The sequence below is a fragment of the Podarcis erhardii genome (genome assembly GCF_964252035.2).
Source record: "Podarcis erhardii genome assembly, chromosome: 3".
NCBI lineage: Eukaryota > Metazoa > Chordata > Lepidosauria > Squamata > Lacertidae > Podarcis > Podarcis erhardii.
The window spans coordinates 106,347,223-106,372,824 of record NC_138507.1 but is presented as its reverse complement, the minus strand read 5'-3'; the positions used below and the strand labels follow the sequence as shown (position 1 = coordinate 106,372,824).

Genomic DNA, 25,602 nt, shown 5'->3' with positions numbered 1-25,602 from the left:
TTCCACCCTCGAAGCCAGTGAAATAAATGAGGCGATTTATTAGACGCTCAATCAAGCGGTACACATAATATACACACGTATAGGATACTGTGTGTGTGTGTATATACACACAAACACAAACTGCCCCCCCCCCTCCGCTATCTCTGCGCTTAGGGAAGCAGGAGACGGCGAGAGAAGCGGACGCGCGCCCGTTTTATAAATAACAGGAGCGGTTGCGCGACGCGCACGCGCGCGCAAGAGAAAGGGGCTATCCGCTCTTTTGCATTTCGAACGCGCCCTGGATAGGCAGCAAGCCCACCCAATGGACGCCTCCCCATCTACCCTCGCGGGCCAATGCTGAGAAGGGAAGCCAGCCCCCTCCCCCCTAAAGCTAGGCGATGACGACAGCGGCGGGGCTCAGCAGAGCGCGCGGCCAAGCCCTCGCCTCGATGGCAGGCGACCCGTGAGGCGCCAACAGAGAAGCTCCGCTGGCCCTTCCCCCTCCCCTCCCCTTTCCCGCCGCCACCTCCTGCTCCTCCTCTGCTCGGCGCCATTTTGTGAGCGCGTCCCACCTCCTCCCCCCCTCGCTCCCCTCCCCACCACCCCGTTCCGCCGCGCGCCATTTCTCTTCCCACGCGCTCCCTTCCCCGTCTCGCTCTTTTCTCTGTGGCAAAGCGACCGGGCGCCATGTTTGTAAGGAAGACATAACCAGACCAGCCTCCTCCTCCTCCTTCTCCTCATCCTTTGCGGCCAACGGCACCTCTTCCCCGTCCCCTCCGCCCTCACCGACCGACCCACCACTCCCTCCTCTTCCTGTGGTGCGTGTGTGTTGCCTGTTGTTAACCCCCCACCCTTTATTTTAATTTTATTTTTTGAAATTTGTGGCCAGCCTCGCCCGGCCCAGAGCGACCGTTAAAAGCGCCCTTTTCTGGAGGCCGCGCGCGCGCGTGTGTGTGTTTGCGTGTGTCCCCGTGCCCACCCTTCCCGTCACTCAGTAAAAAACCGTGAGTGGAAATCTTCGCTGAGGTGGTGGGGGGACCCCCACGCGGTCCTCCTCCGGCCGCCGCCGCCGCTTCTGCGTATATTTGTGTGTGTGTGTTGCGTGTGTGTGTGCCTAGTGTCTCCTCCTCCCTCCTCTTTCCTCTCCCAGCGCCCCCCCACGGGCAGCAGTGTCCTGCCTTCCTCCTCCTCCTCCTCCTCCTCCTTCCTCCTCCTCCCTGCACACACAGCCAGAGCCAGCACAATGGCCTTTGAAAGCCTGTTCTCCAAGCCCCCAAACCCAGTTCTTGACCAAAACATGCCCGACTCTGACAGGCAACATGCAGGGGACGAAAGGTCGAGTAACGTTCTTCTCTCTCTCTCTCTCTCTTTCTTTTTTCTTTCTCTCCGCTTCTCAATGGTGATAATAACTAAGAATGTGAGATGATGGTCGTGGTAATAATGATGATGATGATAATGATAATGATATTGTCTTAAATGTACCTAGGTGGGGTTTTTTTTAATTTAAAATGTATGTAACATTGTACTGGGGAGGGGAGTCACCTTCAGCCTGAGGGAGGAGGGGGGTGTTCTTAATACAGGAACAAGGATGTCTTTTGAGGAGGGGTTTTTTTTTTTTGTCTCTTCAAGGTGCATTTTGCATGCATTCCCGCCCCTCACATTTCATTATCTTTTTAAACAATCCCATCTTTTCATAAAACGCACTTTACATTGGGTGTCTGTATAATGTCACTGTTGTTCTTATCCTCCCGTATATCCCTTACTGCCATTTGAAATCAAAGAGTGTGTTTCTCTCCCCTCCCCCCTTTATACATGGAGCTACACGTAAGTGTTTACACCTTACACATTTAACTGGATCTCTTTTTGTGCAGGTGAAGTTCTGTTGGATTTTATCTTTTCCTCCTTTCAATCCCTTTGAGCCAAGACACCAGAGGGGTTGTTTTTTTTCCTGGTTGAGGTCTTGTGCCTTGCTCTGTTTTCTCCAGCCTCTTGTTTTCATAAGATCTGGCTCTTCTCAGTTGGTTAAAAAAAGGGGGAAGCTCTCTGAAATTATTGATCTGTCATTCACCAACATGTATTCAAATCTTGTTCCTTAGAACACGGTTTGTAATTGTATTCCCCATAACAGCAAGCCTACCCATGGTCCACATTCCCCAAAAACCATGTACAATACTGGTTTATCAAAGTGGTAAAAAAAAAACATAACATAACCCCTAATTCATGTAGTAGCATTGTAGGTTGTATACTGCTTTCATCTTTTATAAGCCAGGATACAGAGACAAAATGGCAATTAAAATGACTTGGACAGAGCTACAGTGAATCGGACTGGGCCTTGTATCTCAGATCTACATATCAGCAGTCCTTCATAGCTGTAGCAGTTTAAAATGTTCATGAAACAGTTTGTACTGCAAAGGATACTATCTGGTGCAGTATTGTTACTTTTAACATAGTCATAAATGCAGCATGAGTCGTCCAGCAAATATTAGTTAAAGGAAAGGCTTGCACATTACTGAATTATTAATAGACCTGGAGCTAATCATCCTAGGAGTTCTTAAGAGATATTACTCTTTTGAAAGGGGAACTAATAAGGGGAAATCAAAGATTACTACATCATGCAATGTGTTCTCGTAGACATTTAAAAACAAAAAGTATGTCAGAAAAGCAGGTGACCCTCAAATCTATTGACTAGCAAATCTTCTGAGATACATTGGAATTGTACTAAGTAGTTTAAGCACAGCCAAAGCCTGTAAACTTGTATCGCTTTGCAGAAATTGCAGCTCCTAATGAACTTAATTCCCCTGCTAGCCTGTCAAATCTCTGAATTTTTTATGTTTCTTTCTAACTCCCAATAATATCTGTATGTGTATCTGAAGAATATGTGTATCTGAAGAAGTGTGCATGCACACGAAAGCTCATACCAAGAACTGACTTAGTTGGTCTTTAAGGTGCTACTGGAAGGAATTTTTTTGTTTTTTCCCAATAATAAATTAGACCTTTTTATAAGTAGATAATTTTAATATTGGGATTCCCTGAATTGTTGTTGGAAAAACAAGAAACACAGGGGTTGTGATTCCTTGTTTTGCAACAGTAGCAGATACTCTTTCTGCAGAATCTCAGAAACAGTTAAGTTGCAAAACAAGAGGGAAAGTCTACATGGAGAAATTTAAAATACAATGGGAATCCTTAGTTCTTTCGTGTCATACTTTAAAGCAAATAGAGATAGGGCTGCTACTTTTGAATTGAAGATATATTTTGTTTTGTTTTGACATAAGACATCTGGGGCAAGGAACTCTGCAAATGTTTAGCAGATGTTTCCATCCTAGTCCTTGGAGGCCCAACTGCCCGTTTTACTGCCCCACTTATTGCGCTGAGTGTAACTTGCTATGTACAGCAGACAGAAAAGGAGGGTGTTTGAAATGTTGAGTGTTGGAGTCTTAGAATTTGCTAGAATAAATAATATATAGTTAAATGTGAACACTTGGTGCCTATGAACTTGTTATTGTACACCAGTAGTACTATTCTTAATCTATATCAGAGTTAAACTTATAGTTTTCTCTTTTCAATATAACTTAACACAGCACTGTTGGACAGAATTAGATTCCACTGTATACAAGAGCCAGATCTCTTTCTGTTTATAGCTAGATTAATCTAATTTATAAGCATTGATCACATCAGTGGTAGCCAACATGGTGTCTTCTGAATGCTTTGGAATACAACTGCCATAATCCCTGATCATTGACCATGCTGGCTGGAGATAGTTGTTGTCCAAACATATAGAGAGCACCATGATGAATACCCTTGCTTCACATTAAGAAAATACTAATAGAGCTGTTTTCTCATTTTGTGCTCTTAGATTCCCCCCCCCCCGCATTAATGAACACATTTTAACTGCATATTTAAAGGGTTATCTTTTTCATCTCACATTAAATTTTAACTTGAATATACTAGATTTGTAGATCTGTGGAGTTTAGTTAACAGGGAAGCAAGTAAATTCTTGCATCTCAGTTGCAAGAATGGAAATCATATTAAAAGCTCCCACTTCTAAACAGGTCAGTTTAGAAAAAGAACAATTAGATAAATTTTGGAGAGGTTTTTAAAAAATCGAATCCTTTTTCTCAGAATAAGAGTGTAAGGTTTACTGTTACTGGAGGATCAAAATATATCATGATGCTGTTCATGCTAAACTAGTTTGGCCCTTCAGATATGTTTTAAAAGTAAAGGTATGTACAGTGGTACCTTGGTTTACGAACTTAATCCGTTCTGAAAGTCCGTTCTTAAACCAAAACGTTCTTAAACCAAGGTGTGCTTTCCCATAGCAGCAGGGGACTCAATTTACAAATGGAACACACTCAACAGGAAGCGAAACATGTTCTGCTTCCAAGGCATAGTTCACAAACCAAAACACCTACTTCCAGGCTTGCAGCTTTCTTAATCCAAGTTGGTCATAAATTAAGCTGTCCTTAAACCAAGCTACCACTGTATATGGCAAAAGTGAATATTTCAAATGCGGTTTCTGCATAACTAAGATGGTGGAATGTTAATAGTTAGAAAATTACACCAACCCACATTCCTGAGACTAACTTTGATAAACATTTGATTACAGTGGTACCTCGGGTTACATACGCATCAGGTTACAGACTCCGCTAACCCAGAAATAGTACCTCGGGTTAAGAATTTTGCTTCAGGATGAGAACAGAAATTGCGCTGCGGCGGCGTGGCAGCAGCGGGAGGCCCCATTAGCTAAAGTGGTGCTTCAGGTTAAGAACAGTTTCAGGTTAAGAATGGACCTCCGGAACAGATTAAGTATATAACCAGAGGTACCACTGTATTAAACTAAAGATATGTTTATGGCACATTGCATATATTAGTAGATGCCACACAAATCATCTAATTTAAACCTTCAGTATTGAGACTACCCCTGGTATCCAAATGCTGGAACCCTCCAAAGGAGGAGACTTTCTGTTTTCTAATCAGTTCCTTAGCTAGTTATCCTTGTGTGTATAGTCCTTGTTTATGTCTAATACAATACACTGCCTTTGTTGAATTTAATTTTGTGTTTTTCACTGAGCACAAGATTACCAAGTTGTGTGTGTGTACTTAGATGATTTGGGGGGGAGGGGATCAGTGTTAAGGCATGCAATGTTGAGCAACTATGGTACATCTCTCAAGTAAAAGGTAAAGGGACCCCTGACCATTAGGTTTAGTCATGGCCAACTCTGGGGTTGCGGTGCTCATCTCGCTTTATTGGCCGAGGGAGGCGGCGTACAGCTTCCGGGTCATGTGGCCAGCATGACTAAGTCGCTTCTGGCAAACCAGAGCAGCGCACGGAAACGCTGTTTACCTTCCTACCGGAGCAGTAACTATTTATCTACTTGCACTTTGACATGCTCTCAAACTGCTAGGTTGGCAGGAGCTGGGACAGAGCAACGGGAGCTCACCCCATCACGAGGCTTTGAACCGCCAACCTTCTGATCAGCAAGGCCTAGGCTCTGTGGTTTAACCCACAGCGCCACCTGCATCCCTACATCTCTCAAGTACTTTTCAACTATTTGCCATAGCTCTGGCAGTACAAGATGCCCAAAAGAATTGTTTCCCCAAGAGTTGTAGTTGGCTTTTGCAACATACCTAGTCAGCATCTCCCAATTGTTGAAATGTAGACAAAGTTTTTTCAAGTAACATTTCATGAAAAAGCTGAACAATAGCAGCTTGAGGTGGTACTGTCCAGAAACAAATTAACCACTTCATCTGCTGTTTGAATAAACTTGATCAGAGACCTTTGATACAGCGATAATTTAGTTCTCTCTACCCCAACCAATGTACTGAACAAATGGTTGCCTGTATGTCCTGTTATACTTAAAGTTGGTTGAGATTTCTCTGTTCATTATTTTTTTCTGGGCATATATGTAGATTTTACCAGAGCCTGAAATAAATGCTTTGATTTCTTTTATCAATCATTGACAATTTTACCCAGAGGCAAATTGCAATCATGCTGTTATTCACTATGGCAGAGGAATCTCACTCTGTGCATGCTGTGAGGCATTCTGGTACATAAGAAGAGCCTCCTGCAGGGCCAGGCCAGTGGCCCACCCCACCCAGCCTCCTTAGCTTTCACAGTGTCCAGCCAGATGTCCCCATGGGCGACCCTAAGAGCAGGATCCATGCACAAGGGTACTTTCTCCCTTCCTGTGGCTTCCAGCAACTGGGATTCATCCTATGCCCTTTTAAAATGCGGGGGGCTTTGGGGGGGTGTTATTGGGCTGTTGTTTTTATTTTGATTATATACTGTAGTGGTTTTATATTCTGATTTTGTTCTGTAAACCGCCCTGAGACCTCCAGGTATAGGGCGGTATATAAATTCAGTTAATAATAATAATAATAATAATAATAATAAGCATACTCACATATACCTTAATCCAGGGTTAAATCCATCCCTCCTACACCTCACTGATCAGCAGCTGTTAACCTTAAGGTAGACATTAAAAATAAATAAATTAAGAGATCATACTAAATTTGTGAGATGTGTTTTGTTTTAGTTTTCCTTCAAACACAAGTAGCCTATTTTGAGAAGAGTTTAACTTCAGTACTTTAGAGAGCCTTCCTTTTTAACTGATGTCCTACACCACTTAACATCACTGTTCTTGCATAGTTCATTATTTCTATATTACAAAGTGCATTTCAATTATGAAATTCATTTACACTTGCAATAACCCTGTAAAGTAAATTAACCAGAAAATAATTATTTGTGCAAGGCTAGAAGTACAGGACTTAGAAAATAGATTTCCATGCTCTGTATTAAGTGCAGTTAAGATTATTCTTCCTAACAAATTGTATATGTTATTATTTTAAATTGTATATTGTATATTTTCACAACCAAACTAAATAACATTGCTGTCACATGTGATCAGTGTTATCATAGTAAATCAATACCAAACAGTGTTCCCATAAGAACCTGCCTGATAGTTAAGGTATACAATAGAACCCTCTTTTCCAGGGGCCCTTCATAAGTGAGTCAGGATGAGGCCTCACTTCACTAGGCAAGTGAAGGAGGCATCTACACTAGCATCATTTAGTTCAGAACGACTGTATTCACCTGGGCAATTAATTAATGTTTTTTAATTGCTTTTTAATAGATTTAGCTGCTTTATTGGTTTTGTCAGCTTTTCGTGTCTTGGTTTATTTATTAATGTATTACCGTATTTTTCGCCCTATAGGATGCACTTTTTCCCCTCCAAAAATGAAGGGGAAATCTGGGTGCGTCCTATGGGGCGAATGCAGGCTTTCGCTGAAGCTTGGAGAGCGAGAGGGGTCGATGCGCACCGACCCCTCTCGCTCTCCAGGCTTCAGGAAGACATCCGCAGCCTAGGCAGCCCTGCGGGAGTTTCCACAGGGCTGTCTAGGCTGCGGATAGCATCCTGCTTCCCGGAACGCCGGGCGCGCTGAAAGCAGAGCACCCGGTGCTTCGGGAACACATCCGCAGCCTAGGCAGCCCTGCAGGAGGTCCCACAGGGATGTCTAGGCTGCGGATAGCAGCTTGCTTCCCGGAGCGTCGGGCGCCCTGAAAGCAGAGCGCCCGGCGCTTCGGGAACACATCCACAGCCTAGGCAGCCCTGCAGGAGTTCTCCGCAGGGCTCCCCACGCTGTGGATAGCAGCCTGCCGCCCAGCAGGTGGGGCGCCCTGAAGCAGAGCGCCCTGCACGCCAGGCAGACATCCGCAGCGTGGGGAGCCCTGCAGGAGTTCCCCGCAGGGCTCCCCACGCTGCGGATAGCAGCCTGCCGCCCGGCGCGCAGGGTGCCCTGAAGCAGAGCGCCCCGTGCGCCAGGCAGACATCCGCAGCGTGGGGAGTCCTGCAGGAGTTCCCCACAGGGTTCCCCACACTGCGGATAGCAGCCTGCCGCCCGGCGAGCGGGGCGCCCTGAAGCAGAGCGCCCCGCGCGCCGGGCAGACATCCGCAGCGTGGGGAGTCCTGCAGGAGGAAAAAAATTTTTCCTTTATTTCCCCCCCAAAAAACTAGGTGCGTCCTATGGTACGAAGCGTCCTATGGGACGAAAAATACGGTAATAGTTTTTAGGTTTATGTTTTTATGCATTTCATAGTGGTGAGCTTTGGGAACTTTAAAATCAAAAGTGCTTTTAGTATTCATTAAACTGCCTATAATTTTAAGGTAGTACACTGAAGCTATGTAATCCTTGCATGGCGCTGTTTCTTAAAATGCAAACAATACTAGATACTACTAGTGTGTAAATGTTATGTAATTGTTGTGGTTGTTACTGTCAACTATACCCCCTTTAAAAATAATAATATTCTAATTCATATTGAATCTAAACTATTGTGACTTTATAAAACAGAGAGGATGGTGAACTCGAAGATGGTGAAATAGATGATGCTGGATTTGAAGAGGATAAGGAAGAACAAGATGCAAAGGTTGAAGATAAACAGAAAAATGAAAAAACCCACAGAAAATCCCGCAAGAAACGCAAAAAAGAAAAAGATAAGAAAAAATCAAAAAGGAGAAGACGAGATAAACACAAGGTTAGAATTATTAGTCAATATTCTTTGCAACTCTAGTAATTATTTTTCCTTTACTCAAAGTAGTGTTAAAATAAGTTAAGAAATATTGTTTAATTATTAAATTTGTATTCTGTTTGCCATGTCTAGAGTGGCAAACATTGAAAATATTCAAACAGTAAAATTTAAATAGAATAAAAACATATTTAAAACACTAAAACAATTTTTAAAAATTTAAAAACATTCACATATCGTCACAGTTTTTAATTTCACAGTTGCCATGACCATTATCTACAGTCATCAAATGCCTGAGTAAACAAAAATATTTTAAAGTTTTTCCTGAAAGTCAATAATGAGGGAGAAAGGCACACCTCTCCAGGGAGGGCACTCTGCAAAAGGGAACAACCACCACCAGTAAGGCCCTGTAACAAGTGAGCACCAACTGGTTATGTACAGATTATAATGTGCCCAAGAGTACTGGCCTACTAAATCATTATTTGCTGTGTCCAACATTCCTCACACCACATGTGTACTGGGAAGTGTGCCAAATAATGTATTGCAATGTTTGCCTGTTCTTGAGGCTCATGAGCTGCTCTAGTGCATACAGCTAAAGTACAAGCTACCTTAATTATTATTCGCAATAAATTAGCCCTCATGGGGATTTGAATTGTATGCCACTTCCCCACAATCTGCTTCTCTTCCAATTGACTTTACTGTAGCATTTTAAATACAATATATATAGTTCATATGCCTGCATTATACAAATGAAATCATTCTTGTTTTTCAGCATAATTCCCCCTCTAGCAATGACAGTTCTGACTATAGCATTGATTCTGATGCCGAACGAACAGAAAGATCCCATAAGAAAGGATCTGGTTTCTACAGAGATTATGAGTCTTCATTCATTCAGGTACAGCTTCCAAAATGTTCATTCCATCCAAAGTTATATATCATGCTGATTTCCTGGCTTGTTACCATTTTTTGGTCATATGGGGGCAAGAGAGGGCAACAGTTTCCCTTGTTACTTGTTAGTAAAGTTTCCAGTCAGAATGAATCAATTTTTATCCTCCCTCTTTTCTGGCCGAGTATGAAAGCCTTCCATTTACTTCTCAATAGCTTCAAAAGTAATTTGTGTCACTTTGAGTTTTACTGGGGCCATGGGTTTCTTTTTTGCCTCTGCCATATTTATTCAAAGAAATGGAACCAGAGATTATTAAAGTAGCATATGTCTTTGCCTTGACTGCCATTGAGATTTTCATTGTAGGAATTTTGTGCTGTGTTTCAGTATTCTTCAAAGGATCAGTAACGGGCATTCCTTACAGGGGAGTAGTATCACTTTGTTCTCTGCTACAAAAGCTTCCTCTAGATTCATATGGAAAGAGAACATATGAGTGACTCTGTTGAAGTAAATCTCTCCCAGAAGTAAAAATGATCTCGCCCTATGAGGGCTCTTGCTCTCTATCCAAAACCTTCCATTACAGTCATACCTCGGGTTGTGAACGCTGCGGGTTGTGCATTTCTGGGTTGTGGACCGCACCGAACCCGGAAGTACTGGAACAGGTTACTTCCGGGTTTTGGTGCATGTGCAGAAGCGCAAAATGATGTCATGCGCAGAAGCGTGCGCGCACAGACACAGCGCTGCAGGTTGCAATCGTGCCTCCTGCACAGATCACGTTCGCAACCCGAGGTATGACTGTATTTGAATAAAACAGGACTTTGTTGGGTTTTTCTTGGCTCCTGAATGAAGGAGCATATGGTTATCTTGACTAGTCTAACAATTGCTCTGGGAGAAGATAAATGTCCATTCAGAACCGCAAACAATTTTATTACTGCTTGACTTATAAAACCAGTAGTAATTTCATACTATCTGGAGTTTAAGGTAGCACAGCCTTATATGGAAATTTATTTATTTATTTGATTTTTTTTTATTACAGACAAAACATTAAAACAATCAACACATTCCAAAAATCATGTAGAGAGAGACAATACACAAGTGAACTGTGCATCCTTATTCCACACTTCCAAAATAATATATCAAAAATTTATTAAAATTAAAGGTGCTGGCAGAATGAAGCCTAACTTCAAAACATCATTTATATCACATGAAATGTTTTTGACATGGCTTGCAACCAATTCAAATTGAAAATTCATAAGGTGAAACCCAGAAAAAGGAGATAAATGTTCCAGACATAGAGCAGGGAACCAACTCCTATCAGCCCCAGCCGGCATGGGGAGTGGTGATCAAAGATGGCAGGATTTTAGTTTACCATATCTGTAGGGCCACAGGTTCCTCAACCCTGCAAAAATTGCTACTAGCATAGTGTTACTAATCATAAATTTATTCACAATGCTGGAAGTCATCAAATTAGATGTTCTACATCTAGAAAAGGGGTGGAACTGGCATAAGAATTGCTTCACTCTTACTGCCAGAAAATGGGTTGCAATATCTTCATGCTACAGAAAATAAGTAAGAATTTTTTCACTTGAATCTAGTAGTTCTCATTGGAGAAATAATTAATGCTTACTGTATTATATGCTTATGTTTCAGCATGTTTTCATAAATTTCTCTGCAAGCAATGAGAACAGTTGATCTTGCAAAAAAACCATTCCTTTGTGCTCCAATTACTCTACTAAAATTGAATACAAAAAATATTAATTTGCATAATTTTGACTTATTGCAGAATTTCACTTTTGCGGGGAGCTGAGTTTGTGTTGACTTGGCACACACTTAATTGTGTGTGTGTCCTTTTTTGGCAGGGTAATCTTGATTCTGCCCATGCATCTGTGGTGTTTGTTACAACTTGAACTCTAAAGCATGAGAAAATGATGTCCTTAGAATGGTTTTTTATTTATTATTGCTCATTGAAACAGAATGACACAAATAACTTGTTCAATAAAGTCATGTGTCTTTTGCCACAAAATGAACTATTTATAGAATAACACCTGTAAAAAGAGTGTGTGAGCTGCTGCGGGGGAGGAGAAGCTGTTAATTCTGCTTCTCCTTTCATCAATCTCCACTATTTGCATATACACACTTGGCTTAGCAAATTGGTAGTGCCAAAGTCTCTGCTAAAAACAGTTATTTCTACTTTGGCCACTCTTGTGTGAAATACAGACAGATTTGGAAGAAATAGAAACTTAGTGAACCAATTATATTATCCACCCACTTCACCCTGGAGTCTTTCAGGAACAGTATTTGTTTCTCTCCCTGGAACAATGGTTTGAGGGGACAGAAAGCTCTACTACAGTTTGGAGACACAACACCCATAGCCAAGTGAACAGATCTGTGTTCATCCCATCAACTTCCATCTATCTATGGATAATCAAGCACTATAGGCATCTTTGCACTGTTTTCAGTTTGCAACTGCACTACACATTTAATGACTTGCAAATAACAACCCTAATTCATAATAGAAAAATACACATGAACACCAATAAAATGTTATGTTTTCTTTGTAGAGAAAATAGGAGAGGTCATATCCTAATGGTTTTCTAATTATCATTCTCTTTTGTCCAGCATGGGCATATTTCAGGAAAATACACCCCTTCACAGAAGTCACAGCATACTAAAAAATCAAAAAACAAAGATTATGATAATTACAGTGATGATTTTGTCTACAATGAGGATGAAAAAGAGGATTTTGCTGACCAATTAAAACAGTATAGACAAGCTAAAGAAACTTCAAATGCTGATTTAGATGCTCCAATTTCAAAAGAATCTATGAAAAAGCAAGGAATGAAAGGGATTCAGAAAGGTAAGGCATTGGTCTAATGCTAATAATAATAATAATAAATTTTATTTATATCCCGCCCTCCCCAGCCGAAGCCGGACTCAGGGCGGCTGACAACAATAAAACAGTACAAAAGTACAGCACAAACAACACTCTAAAATCATTCATTATAAAATTAATTAAATTCAAGCCACTGGCCACCATTGGGCCAGAGCTCCGCGAAGATTGCCGAGGGAGGGAGTCAGGCTGTGCCCTGGCCAAAGGCCTGGCGGAACAGCTCTGTCTTGCAGGCCCTGCGGAAAGATGTCAAATCCTGCAGGGCCCTAGTCTCTTGTGACAGAGTGTTCCACCAGGTCGGAGCCACAGCCGAAAAAGCCCTGGCTCTAGTTGAGGCCAGCCTAACTTCTCTGTGGCCTGGGACCTTCAAGATGTTTTTATTTGAAGACCGTAAGTTTCTCTGTGGGGCATACCAGGAGAGGCGGTCCCGTAGGTACGAGGGTCCTAAGCCGTATAGGGCTTTAAAGGTTAAAACCAGCACCTTAAACCTGGATCCTGTACTCCACCGGGAGCCAGTGCAGCTGGTATAGCACCGGGTGAATGTGATCTCATTACAATAATCCAGTCTGGAGGTGACCGTCGCGTGGATCACAGTGGCTAGGTCAGGGCGAGAGAGGTAAGGAGCCAACTGCTTAGCTTGGCGGAGATGGAAAAATGCTGCCTTTGTTATAGCTGCAATCTGCGCCTCTATGGAAAGGGAGGTGTCGAAGATTACACCCAAACTCTTAACGGACGGTGCTGGCACTAATTGCACCCCCGCAAGAGATGGGAGTTGCCCCCCCAATCCCATATCATCCTGTTCCAGCCACAGGATTTAGCTTCAACCGGCTCCCACGTAACCATCTAGCCACAGCTTCCAAACATCTGGTCAGTGTGTCTGGGGCCGAGTCAGGATGGCCATCCATCAACAGATAGAGTTGGGTGTCATCGGCATACTGATGGCAACCCAGCCCAAAACTCCAGCCCAAAACTGCTAGCTTAGTTTGTGTTAGAAACCCACCTATGCATAATTACAGCATTTACAGTGAAATTGTGTTCAGAACAAGCATTTTCCATTGAATGGTCTGGAATGAAACTTTTGGGGGCCAAGTTGCAAATTCACTGTTTTGGAAGCTAGAGTTAAAATGCTATTTTATAATTTTAGAAATGACCTTTAAAAACACTATAGTTCTGACCTGGCATGTATTCTTTACGTGACCTCTTCACTCTGCAGAAAAGTACAGGTGGTATGCATGTACATTCTTCTTTCAGGTCAGAATCTTTGTGCTGAAATGCGTTGGATGTTCTTGTTTTTAGGTGCTACACAGACAAGCAATAGTTATGGTATTGGCCGAGGGCGTGGCATGCAGAAGAAATTGAAACGCAAAGACCGTGGAAGGGGAAGAGGGATAAATAAAGGTCCTGAAGAGGTAAGTGGAATGGAAGTGGGTTAAGTTACGTTGAAACTTGGGATTTCTGTTTAGTTTGCTGTGGATAATTCAGAATACCGTATTTACTTGAATGTAATGCTCCTTTTTTTTGCTAAATTACGTTGCAAAAATTAAGGTGCACATTAGATTCAATGGCACATTTACATTCACCAGCAAATACTATTTTTTGGTTTCAAGGTTTTGAAAACTGAGGTTCGCATTAGATTCGATGGTGCATTAGACTCAAATAAATACAGTATTTAATTTAGAATAAGCAGCCCTTCAGTTATTACTACTCTGTTTTATAGCTGTCAACTTTTCCCTTTTCTTGTGAGGAATCCTATTCAGAATAAGGGAATCTCTCTTTAAAAAAGGGAAATGTTGACATCTATGCTCTGCATCGTGTAGCTTCAGTATTGCAGCCTGAGGACACATGCAGTATGAAATGAACTTCTGGTAATGCTAAGCTGGAGGAAGGTGTAGTAACAATTTTGCAGTTTGGAAAAATAATGTGACTAAGATAAATATTAGTAGTTGGCAGGTAGCAACATTGGCAAAATTAAAATGATACAGAGAACTAGGGCTAGTGAAGTCAGTAATAGTAAAATGTGTACAGCTTGGGGAAAGAGTGAATGAATTGTCAGTCCCATCACCTTCCATCACCACCACTAAAGACAAAGAATGACATGTTCTTCACAGCTTTGTTTCCTCATAAACAAAACGTCTATGCCTAGCATTTACCATAACTAGAATGTCAGTGACCATACCTGTTTGTTTGGCCCTATGCTTTTTGAGAAGCTTGACTAAATCATTTTAGTTTATCATTTTGAGTACTGTAACTTTGGATATTCAGTGACACTTTAGGTAACGATGCATTAAAACAGGATGCTTGTTTTTACAGGAAATAAAGCCTGTTAAGAAATGGCCAACTATGAGTCAGGCATTCATAAATCAGCATACTGTGGAACACAAAGGAAAACAAATCTGTAAATATTTCCTAGAGGCACGATGCATTAAGGTGAATATATAATTGTACTCTTTCTAGAAAGGGTAGGTGGAATGTGTGGTTTTTATTCCAGTTTGCTCAACACATTTATCAGCCCCCACCCCAACTGTTAAGTATTTTTAAAGTACTAAAAATATATTTAAATTTAAAATATGGGTGTATTTTGTTCAGTCATTTTATTTTTTGTGCAGGCTTTTATATTTAATGTTGAAAGTGTGTAATATTTAAATGGCAGCCATGATCTTTTATTGAAATAGAAAAGCTTGATTGTACAGTATATACTATATCTTCTAGTGAGCTATGTAAATTATTGCACAGAGTTGCATCACTGTGAACAGAGCAGTCAGTTGTATGAGAAAATTCAAAAACTATCAGTGCATTCTGGCAGGCAAGTGTGATAGGGCTTTTCCAGTGGTTTCACTTGTTTTTAGAAATGACCTCCCCAAGAACTGCATTCGGCTCCCTCCTTGATTTCTTTAAAAGAAGCCCTAAATATTTTTCTTTTCCAATCAGCTTTTGGTTAATTTAGGGTGGCTAGCATGCTGTGCTGGGAGTGAGAGGTCTAGCCGTGCTATTTTCATCTGCTGCTTGTTTTTGTTTGTTTTTTAATTTAAGATCAATATTGTATTGATCTTAATTGTTTAGGTAGCTGTGTTGTTTTATTATTTTGCTTTGGTTTTCTACTGTAAGCCGCTTTGGGAAAGGTCTATGGTCCTGAAAAGTATTATAGAAATGACTGAAATAAATACAATTCTGAACAACTGCCATCTGTTTAGTGTCAGTGCAGGTATAGTTTCATGTTCTGCTTTTTTAATGATTGGTTTGCCTTACAAACAACTTCCTCCAACACCACTGGGGGGGGGGAGCAGCGAACTATGTTTGATCAAACTTTCTCATACTATCATTGAAAATTCAACTTGAAATACAATAATTCCACATTTGGAGCTAATAACCTCTTTTATGTACACAGGGAGACCAGTGTAAATTTGATCATGATGCAGAAATAGAGAAGAAAAAGGAAATCTGCAAGTTTTATATACAGGGTTATTGTTCCAAAGGAGAGAACTGCATTTACATGCATAATATCCTTTTACAAATAATATTCTAAAGATATTTTGTTTAAGTGTGTGTGTGTGTGTGTGTGTGTTTGTGTGTCTATCTACATATACATATACATATGAATATGACCTCAAATATATAATGTAAATGATATTTTCAAAGTGATAAATGATGGGAGTTCATAGTCTTTGATATGTCACAGTAAGCGTTATACTTAATATATTGTTTATACTTTGTTGTTAAAACATCAAAAATGCAGTGCTTACAATTAAAGAGCAGGAGTCCAAAATTTTGACTCTGCTTACAAGTCATGCCTATTATTTGTGTTGCCCACTAATTTTTCCCTTTCCTTACTCCTGTACTATGTTCAAAAGCCACACAGGATGGGAGAGAAACTATTTCTCCTTTCCTCTTTGGAGGGGTGGAGGATCTAGGGAGAAAGGAGAGACGATTTGTCTTCTACAAGTTGGACTTTTGCAGAAAGCTTCAGCAGCAACCTGCTGCCACTTCCACCACCTCCTACAAAAGCCTAATAGAAAGGGAAAGAGGCTACTCCATTTTTCCTCAACAAAATGGGCAAGAAAGAAGAGGGTCAATTCTCTCTTCCTGTTGGGTTTTTGCTGGAAGCAGCAATGAGGTACTGCCAGAGGTGTTTGCAAAAGCCTAACTTCATGAGAGAAGCTACATCTCTTTACCCCCATGGAGGACAGGAGAGAAAAGGCTTCCACAAGCAGCAATTTTGCCAAATGGGAAAGAGGTGTTTTCTGCTGGTAAGCAGGTGAGTAAATTTATAGAAGGCAGAAAATCTGAATCCAAAACATTAGCTGAGCATGATCCATCCAGTTCCATTAACAGTCATGAGGAGTTCCCTTTAGGGAGCCCAATAAGCCCACTCTCAAAGTGTTATACTTGTTAGAATCCTTAATACAGGCTCACATGAGTTCCCTTGCAAGTTCTATCATACAGGAGCTAAGTGCTACCACGGTGACAAGTGCAAGTTTTCTCATGATCCACTAACGAAAGAGTCGAAAGAACTCCTTGATAAGGTGAGTAATACTCCTTTGTATCAACAGAATACACCACATCATACTTTAATATGAAACTGATATTTCAAAAAAGCTGTTTTTCAAAACTAAGAAAAGTCTGTGGTGACCCAGTTTCAAATTGATTTTCCAAGGAGTCCAGTCAAGTTTATCGATATTTCAGTTGCACATGATGTACAGTGTCGTCTGTCAACATAGTATATTTTCATGTAGAAAAAGCTATTCTAGGCTTCATAGATTTTACCAGCATCTCATGATGAAGACAAACATCATATAAAAAGGGAGCTTACAGCACGATCCTTAACTGAAGAGTGAACCTGGCGCCCCTCAGCTTTGCAAGGCTTGCACATCACAAATGTGCATGCCATTAAACTAAATGCCATCTTAGCATTCAATCTTGCTCCTCCTTTGTTTCACCATCAGTTTATTTTTTATAGCACTGCTTACGCATTTATGCATTACCCATTTGTTTTCACCCTCCACTTAAAATTTGTGTGGGGGGGGAATAAATGGCAAAGCTCCAGAAATTTTGGGAGAGGTTTCTTGTTGACTTCATGGGTAGCAGCTAGTTAGCAAAGTGGACAGTCAGTTTCTGGCAGGACTGGATTTTTTCCCCTTAGTGGTAGAACCCCAAAGAGGAAAAGCATGTTTGGTCGGAGCATTTTTATGTTAGCCCCACTGAAGTAAAAATGTTACATCTGATTTAAACTTTCTGCTTTATTTTAACCCATTATCACCTTTTCCCTTTAGTTTTCCTCTTCAGGTATTATTCTTTGAATCTCCTAACTGCTCATACTGATGTAGTGTAGTCTTACAGAAATTGGAAGGTGCACATTACTGCACACTATCCATGAAATCATAGGATCCAAGGGTTCTGGGATGGGCTTGTTGTCTATTGACAGTGTTAGAAAAGATTCTCCCCAAAGTCAACATTTAATTTCTTAGTCATGGTCTAGTTGAAACTAGCTGAAATAGTTGTTGCTATTGAGGGAGAAACCAACATCCAGTTCAGTTCAGTTCAGCGTACCAAAGAGATGAACATTCATAGCAGTGAGCAGACGAGAAGCCAAAAGTTTGGATGGTGGACTGTGCTCTGATTGATCTAAATGTTAGAACATAATGTTCTGAAAACTTGGTTAGGTCTTTATAGGTAGCTTTTTTTAGGAGCTGCACTTCAAAATGGTGTTTGAGATTAATTGGGGTATAATATGTGAGTTATTTTAATCTTGTTTGAATTCCATGGATGTTTTGACTTTTCTATTTCAAAGATTTGTAACCTACCCTGATCCTTCAGGATCAGATCAGATAGAATCCCAGCTAGGGAGTTGTATAGCAGCAACCAGAATATTATGCAACAGAAGCTTTTATAACTCCGAGTATAATTTGTGTATGTTTTAGGTACTGAATACTGAAGAGGAGCCACAAAACGATGATGAAAAGGAAGTGGAGGAACTTCGGAAACGAGGCATAGTTCCTCTTCCTAAGCCTCCTCCAGGAGTTGGGCTTTTGCCAACCCCACCAGAGCCGTATTCATTTACTGAGGAAGATGCAGAAAACTTTCAGGATCCCTCTGGTGAATTCAAGAAAATCCCATCTCTCTTTGAGATAGTTGTGAAGCCTACTGTGGATTTAGCCCACAAGATTGGGAAAACGTAGGTATTAGAAGTATAAAAGTTGTTTTAATGAGGCAATAAGGAAGTTTAGGAAAATGATGGCATTATAGTAATCTTACAGGACTGGTTAAAAAGAGAAAGAGAGAGTTACAAGCACAATGACCCTAGAATATAACAGTGGTGGCAGGCGTAGTTTGCCACTCTCAGCTGAAGTGGCAAGTAGTTTCACACATACCAGTAGAAGGCTGCATTAAGTTTTTTAGGAGAAAGGAGCTAAAACTGTGTTTATAACCTTGCTTAGATCTAGTTTGTCTGATTGAAATAACACCTTAGTGAAAAATTTGTGTAATTATTGCCTACCTATTTTGATCTAAAATTTGGCCTATATTTAAAAACTAATTGCATATTGTTAACATCCTTTTCAGAAAAATGAAAACTACTGGTTGTCCAGTCAGTCTCATTTAAAATATATGTATTAAGGAATGTCTCAAATCTCGCTTGTTTGTATTTCATATGTTTACCTTTTATAAGAAGAACTCCTTATAAGGAGAACAGTTGCTTTTCATCTTTTTATTAGGCACTTAATTATTTGAAGACTTCAGTCATGCTCCTTGTAATAATCCAAAGTTCACCTGTTTATAGTCTGGTGAAAAAACCAAACCGAATGGTAGTGTTCCCTTCTAAGAGAAAGCAAACTAATTTTGACAAAATAGAGCATGTAGCCATTTTCAGACTCTTGACCACTATGCTCCTCATAACTTGCTTATAGTTTATGCTTATATAAAAGTGGTATTGGCCTAACTTTCTGTCTTGCAGTCCACCAGCATTCTATAACAGCACATCACCGCCAGGACCAGAGTTTGAAGGAAATGATCCACATATGTATAATACAGAATCGAGCCCAGGACATAATGGACCAGCAGGGCTCCCAGGTTCTCCTGGGCATCCTTGCATAGGTCTAGGAGGGCCGCAGAGTCCGCCTTTGCAGCCAATTCCTCCGGGTTACCTAGGACCACAGGGTCAAGCTGGTGGTCCAATGCATGGACAACAGGGTGGGCCACCTTTGACGCCACCTGGTTCATCATATGGCTGTGCAGTTGTTCAAGAACATATGGCAAACATGCCCAGAGACAATCATTGCCTACCTGGTCCACCATATCAGCAAATCCCTGGTGAACGGCTGCCAAATACTTGTTACGAGTCCCTTCAGAATCCAGCCAATTTCTATGATAATTACTATTCGCATCAGGCTGTACATAACTTTCAGACAACCAATAACACTGGTGGTAAGTTTTAATGTATAAATTTTATGTCCTTAGTTAGAACTAAAGAATTGTGTTTCGTGAGAATTGGAGCTGTATTATAACTCAAAACCACCTAGTCTTGGGCCCTTCTCATTCAAGATTTATAAAAGTATTCCCAAAATACTCATTATGGGGGGTGCATGTGTGTGTAGGGCGGGAGAACACAGACTTTTGAAAGTGCAGTATGCTTCTGTATACTCTGCACACACCCTCTTCTTGAATTCTTGTATGGGGGACTCAGGACACCCTAGATCAGATGTGAAAGATAAATTATGCCTTCCCACCCTCCAGGATGCTTCTAACTTTTCCCCATAAGCAACTACTCAGTGCACGGGTCTCCAGTAGCCTACATCTCTTTGCCTGACAATCTTCCCCCTGGCCTTTCCTAAGTGCTCGAGGTGCCTTCTAGCGGCAGCATCTGAAACAAATAAGCATTCTGGCCATACCTAGAGGGACACATGGTGGCTTGGATGCTACTTCATAGGGAAGGGCCAGTGGAATGGTGCTGCTTCGGTGCTGCTACTTAAAGACATACTGAGCACCACTGACCAACCCTCTTCTCTCTTCCACTCTGGGCTTTCCTGCTCTAGAGCAGATAAGAGCAGTTTGGGATAGAGGTTGATGATGTGTCCACACAGCTCCCAAGGGACACCCCTGCCCCTGACTTCCTCCCAGCTTTGGAACTAGGGAGGTGGCAAGAACACCACACAACTAGAAGTCCCTGCCCACCTTGCAGCGTAAGCATTGGGAGGAAGGCTTGGTAACTCCATGCTTGCTAGAGGGCATTTGCACGCCCTGCTGCGTTGAGGATGGTGAGAGGAACTGATGAAGCCCGTTTGCATGTGAGAAAGTAAACCTGTCCTCTGCCCCCTAGAATTAAGCCTCTTATATGTACAGCCCCACCCCTTCATGTGCCACCTTGATGGCTTTTATAGAGATCTCATCAAATAGTACTTAACATTTCTTTGTAACTTCTGTTTAACTTATGTTGAGGATAAATACTAATTGTTTGTAATACTGTCAATGTAGATGGTGCGTGGCAAGGAGAATTTGCAGATCAACCGCCTCACCACATGTCTTCAGATTCACACAACAGTGGCAATGAGTACGAGTCAGACTGTGCTACAGCAGCAGGCCACAGTTCAGCTATTAATGTACCAGATTTTCTTCCTGCAATGCAGAAAGCCCTTTTTGTAAGGCTTAGTCAAAAACAACAAGACGATGGAGAGCAAATGAGCAATCAGTGTCAGAGATCACTGAGTAGAGAAGAAGGTATTGTCACATTCCGCACTTTTATTTATTTTTTTTTTTTATAAATATTTATTAAGGTTTTTAAATATAAATGCACACATAATAAACAATCTTATTTCTGTCATAACAATTTCATCACTTCTTTGGACTCCCTCACGTCTCCCGCTCCCATTTGCATCGTTAAAAATTTTTCCACACAAATTATCAACTTGTTTTCAATCTCATGTCCATTCATTCAAATATAATCTAGCACTTCTTCCAAAAAATTCTATATTTTCTTTAGTCTCACTTATCATCAAATTTAAATCTAATTTAGTGGTGAGCAGTTTTTTATAATCCAGCATCCTTCTTAAGATTCAACCAAATTACAATGTTTTTGTAAATACATTTTGAATTTCTCCCAGTCTTCCTCCATCTTCTCTTCTCCCAGATCACGGATTCTGCCGGTCATCTCGGCCAGTTGCATATAGTCCATCAGCTGCATCTGCCACTCTTCCAGTGTGGGTAGATCTTGAGTTTTCCAGTTTTTTGCGATAAGAATCCTTGCTGCCACATTCCGCACTTTTAAAATAACATGTTGTAACATAGTTGTGTGCATTTGCTGTTTCCAAATGTTAGTGAAGAGTTTAGTTTACTTCTACTGGTGTTTATTTTCCTTGCAACTTTTACTAAAGTTGCTTTCACACATTGAAGAATCCAGTTTGATCCAAGGAAGGGGTACTGGGGCTGATTCCATTATGGAGATGAGTCAGTTTATCCACCCACCTGCAAAACTCACATTAACAGAGTTGCTTCTTCTTCTTCATCATCATTATCATCATCATCATCATTTTATTATTTATACCCTACCCATCTGGCTGCCTTTCCCCAGCCACTCTGGGCTGCTTACAACATATTGTAGGCCCTCTGCAGAAGGAGGTGCCTGTATTCTGCAAAACCTATAACTGCTAAATGAAATTCTTGTTCCAGTTTCAGCAGCCAAGAAGAAATTTGATTATGTAAATAGTTGGTATAAAAGGAAAAGGTACATATTGACAGAAATGGCAGAAGTTCATGAGAACAAAGAAATGAAGGTGCATTCAATCCTTAGCAGAGCTTATGTTTTGCTCTGAAAAATGGAACTGAGAGTGATACGGAGAGGTGAATTATAAGTTCAGTCGTACAGACATTTCTTCTTGAACCTGCTATAGAAGGAGGCAGTAGTTTCCCTCTCCCAGTAACATGTCTGAGCTAGATTATTCTGTCCCAGTCAGTATCCAGACTTTATTCTCATCCAAGCAGTATAGCACTGAGCTAAACTTAGATCTGAAAGGTGAGTGACTAGAGTTAGATTACTGCAATGTGTTATATGTAGGGTTGCCTCTGAAGATGATTCAGAAACTTCAGCTAGTGCAGAATTTGGTGGCCAGATTCCTCATTGGGGCAAGAGGGTTTGAGCATATTCAAAGTGCTGGCTTTGATAAAGCATTAAATGAGAAGCATAGCTCAAATCAGTGGATCATGAGACTGTTAATCTCAGGTTCAAGCCTCATGTTGGGCAAAAGATTTCTGCATTTCAGGGGTTGGTTGACCCTCGTGCTACTTTCCAACTTCATAATTCTATGATTCTATGGACTGGCTCTGGACCACAATACCTTAAGGACAGCCTCTCTCCATATGAACCGAACCAGACCCTTCAATCATCATCTGAGGTCCTTCTTTGTGTGCCTCCTCCATGAGAGGTCCAGAGAGTGGCAGCATGAGAATGGGCCTTTTCTGCATTCACTTTTCTGCAGTTAATGGAATGCTTTCCCCAGAGAGGTTGCCTGGTGCCTTCATTTCATATCTTTAGGTACCAGGCAAAAATGTTTCTCTTTAAACAGGCTTTTGGCTAATTAACATTCTTTATCCCTTTAAGGGCGTTTGTGGGAAGAGGGTTATTGCTTTGTTTTTGTTCTTGTTTTTTTATTTTTTGTGTGTTCTCATTTTGCATTTTTATGTTGTGATCCTATGATATTCAGATGAAGGGTAATATACATATTTAATAAATAAAATAAATATTGCTGACATAAGCTAAGAGATGGCAACAGACTATGGTTAAATAATTTTCCCCACTCACTTACTACCATATTTGTCATCCTAATAGGAAATTAGAATTCCTTTCTTTTACATAATCTGGTTTTAATAAAAAGAATTCCCAACAGTATTTGGGAAATTCTGTTTTGTTTACCTTAGGATAGAAAATATATACTATGGCTACTGAAATTTGTATGGTGTCTTGTCTTTTTCTAGATGATAATGTAAACTGGTACTCCAGTAGTGAAGAGGAAGAAGGAAGCAGTGTTAAATCAATATTAAAGACCTTAAAGAAACAAAGTGAGACATTAAGGAAACAGCAGCAGCAGGCAGCAGACCAGCAGCTTCGTGTTATGCCTACTGACCCAAGACTTGCTAAAGATCGAGGTCAAGGAAGCCAAGCTGTTGATCCCAGGCTAAGATCAGCTTCAAGATCAAATGCTAGAAAACCATCAGAGTCAGGAACCTTGGACCCAAGACTTGCACGAGATCCTAGAATTTCAAAGAGCAGCGAAAGCAGTCATGCTAGTTCATCTGCTAGTGGAGCAAACCCTGGCGTCAAGACTGTGCAAAAAGGATTAGAGGAGGAAGAAGAGGATGGAGAACGGGAGCTGAGAGAGAGAGCTTTCTTAATACCATTGGAACCTCTGCCTGGAGTAACACTACGGGATCCAAGATCTCAGCTTAGGCAATTCAGCCATATTAAAATGGACATTGTTCTGAGCAAACCCAACTTTGCTAAGCATATTGTATGGGCTCCTGAAGACTTACTCCCAGTACCTTTGCCGAAACCAGACCCAGTATCTTCAATCAACTTACCCCTTCCTCCACTTATAGCTGACCAACGATTTAATCAATTACGGAATATCAAAAGTGATCCCATCCCAAGTACAATACCATCTGACCCAAGATTAGCAGCAAAAGCAAAAAATAGTACACATTTAGCAAACAGAAGTGTCTCTTTGGACCACTCTACAGATTCTCATCCTGGTAGCACAAGCAAATTGGGAGACCCTCGCTTGCAGAAAACAATTGATCCCAGGCTCCACAGACCATCCAGTACAGACTCTCACCATGCAGTAGTGAAGGACTTTTTGCCTCCAAAGACTGACCCCAGGTTAGCCAAATCCAGCACTGGTACATCACAGTCCTCAGAAGCTGCAGCCTTTCATTCTGATTCGGATGCGTTACCCCCATATGCACCTAAGCTATCATCTGCCACTGCTAAACTGGGCACCCCTAGCTCATTATTAAGTGGCATTAGCTTGTATGATCCAAGAAATCACACTCCATCAGACCCCTCTCCAGTTAATTCAGGGGAGAATGGAGAGAACCTGAAAAAGGGTATTTTGAAAAATGCTGGCCAAAATGAAGCTACGCTCTCAGAAGAACAGTTGCCTCAAAAAACATCCCTGCACATAGAAAAATGCCTGGAAACATCTGGAGAAGCCATTCCAGATAAAGTGGGCAGTAAATCTCAGGCTAAACACTCCAGTGCTGCTCCAGCAGTACACAACCTTCCCATCCAGGCTTTGTCTGGGTTAATCAGACCACAGTACAGTGATCAGAGGCCTGTAAGGCAGCCTGGGCAAATCAGTCAAACGTCAGAGAGTGATCCAAATGGGGAATCCGATGACAAATCACTGAAAGATGTTTTCAAGACTTTTGACCCAACGGCTTCACCTTTTTGTTAGCTGTGTGTTTATGAAGACTTTTTACCATTGTGAATAATGCAGGTTTCTGCGGTTTTGTAACTGATTTACCTCTATGCTTTATTTATTTTTAAATTATAACCAGAAACACATTTGGGCTGCTATTTTCAGAACCACATGCCGTAACACAGTATGCTATAGTGTTTGCCAAGTTGGTATTTTCTATATAATTTTCACATTTCAGGGAGACTAATCATTGATCTGTTTTTTAAAAATAAAAATAGGTATATCATGTTAGATCTGAAATAAGCACTTTCATTGTAAATAATCATTAAGGATTCAATTTGAAGACTTGTATATGTGTAATGTGTCTTTTCAAAATCAACATTTAGAGAATGTTTGCCACTTTTGTAAGATTGTATAGGTTCAAGCAATATAATGTACATTACTGTGAGAGACACTATTTAAAATGACAATTATCTGATCTATCAAGTCCAACTTGCTAAGTAAAATTCAAAAAGAATTGATCTTTTCTGAGCGTTGACACAGCATCATTTTTTATTCATGAATTGATACTCATAGCCTAAAAGATACTGCATTACATATTGAGGAACTGAAGCATTTTTAAAGTATTTTATTCTATGCTGTATATAGAAGAACTTGCAAAGGACACAGCTAAAACATTTCTAAGTAGAAAATTCATAAGTTGTATGTGTAAAAATGTATTTACTTTTTTCATGTATACATTATTCTCATTTAGTGCTGGCACATTGTGGTGTTCATGTATTCAATGTATTTTTGTATTCAACTGCTTAATTTGTATTGCTTTTTTGTATTGATATGTAATGACAGTAACATATACTCATGTGTCTGACATTTTTAACAAATTAAAAAAGAGTGAAAATCTCTTGACTTTTCATGGACTGCTAAAAGGCTG

General features: G+C 40.7%; 1 protein-coding gene across 1 annotated transcript; it reads left to right on the top strand.

Moving 5' to 3' along the window:
• The first annotated feature begins 553 nt into the window (after positions 1–553).
• On the top strand, positions 554–25,572 carry ZC3H6 (zinc finger CCCH-type containing 6). Its single transcript, XM_081854530.1, has 12 exons — positions 554–1,314; positions 8,326–8,509; positions 9,273–9,395; positions 12,003–12,240; positions 13,570–13,682; positions 14,584–14,700; positions 15,659–15,772; positions 16,686–16,793; positions 18,189–18,442; positions 19,220–19,689; positions 20,737–20,979; positions 23,230–25,572. Exons 1-12 carry the CDS (start codon positions 1,223–1,225, stop codon positions 24,705–24,707), a joined length of 3,534 nt encoding a protein of 1,177 aa, XP_081710656.1. The 5' UTR covers positions 554–1,222; the 3' UTR covers positions 24,708–25,572.
• Positions 25,573–25,602: the final 30 nt, after the last annotated feature.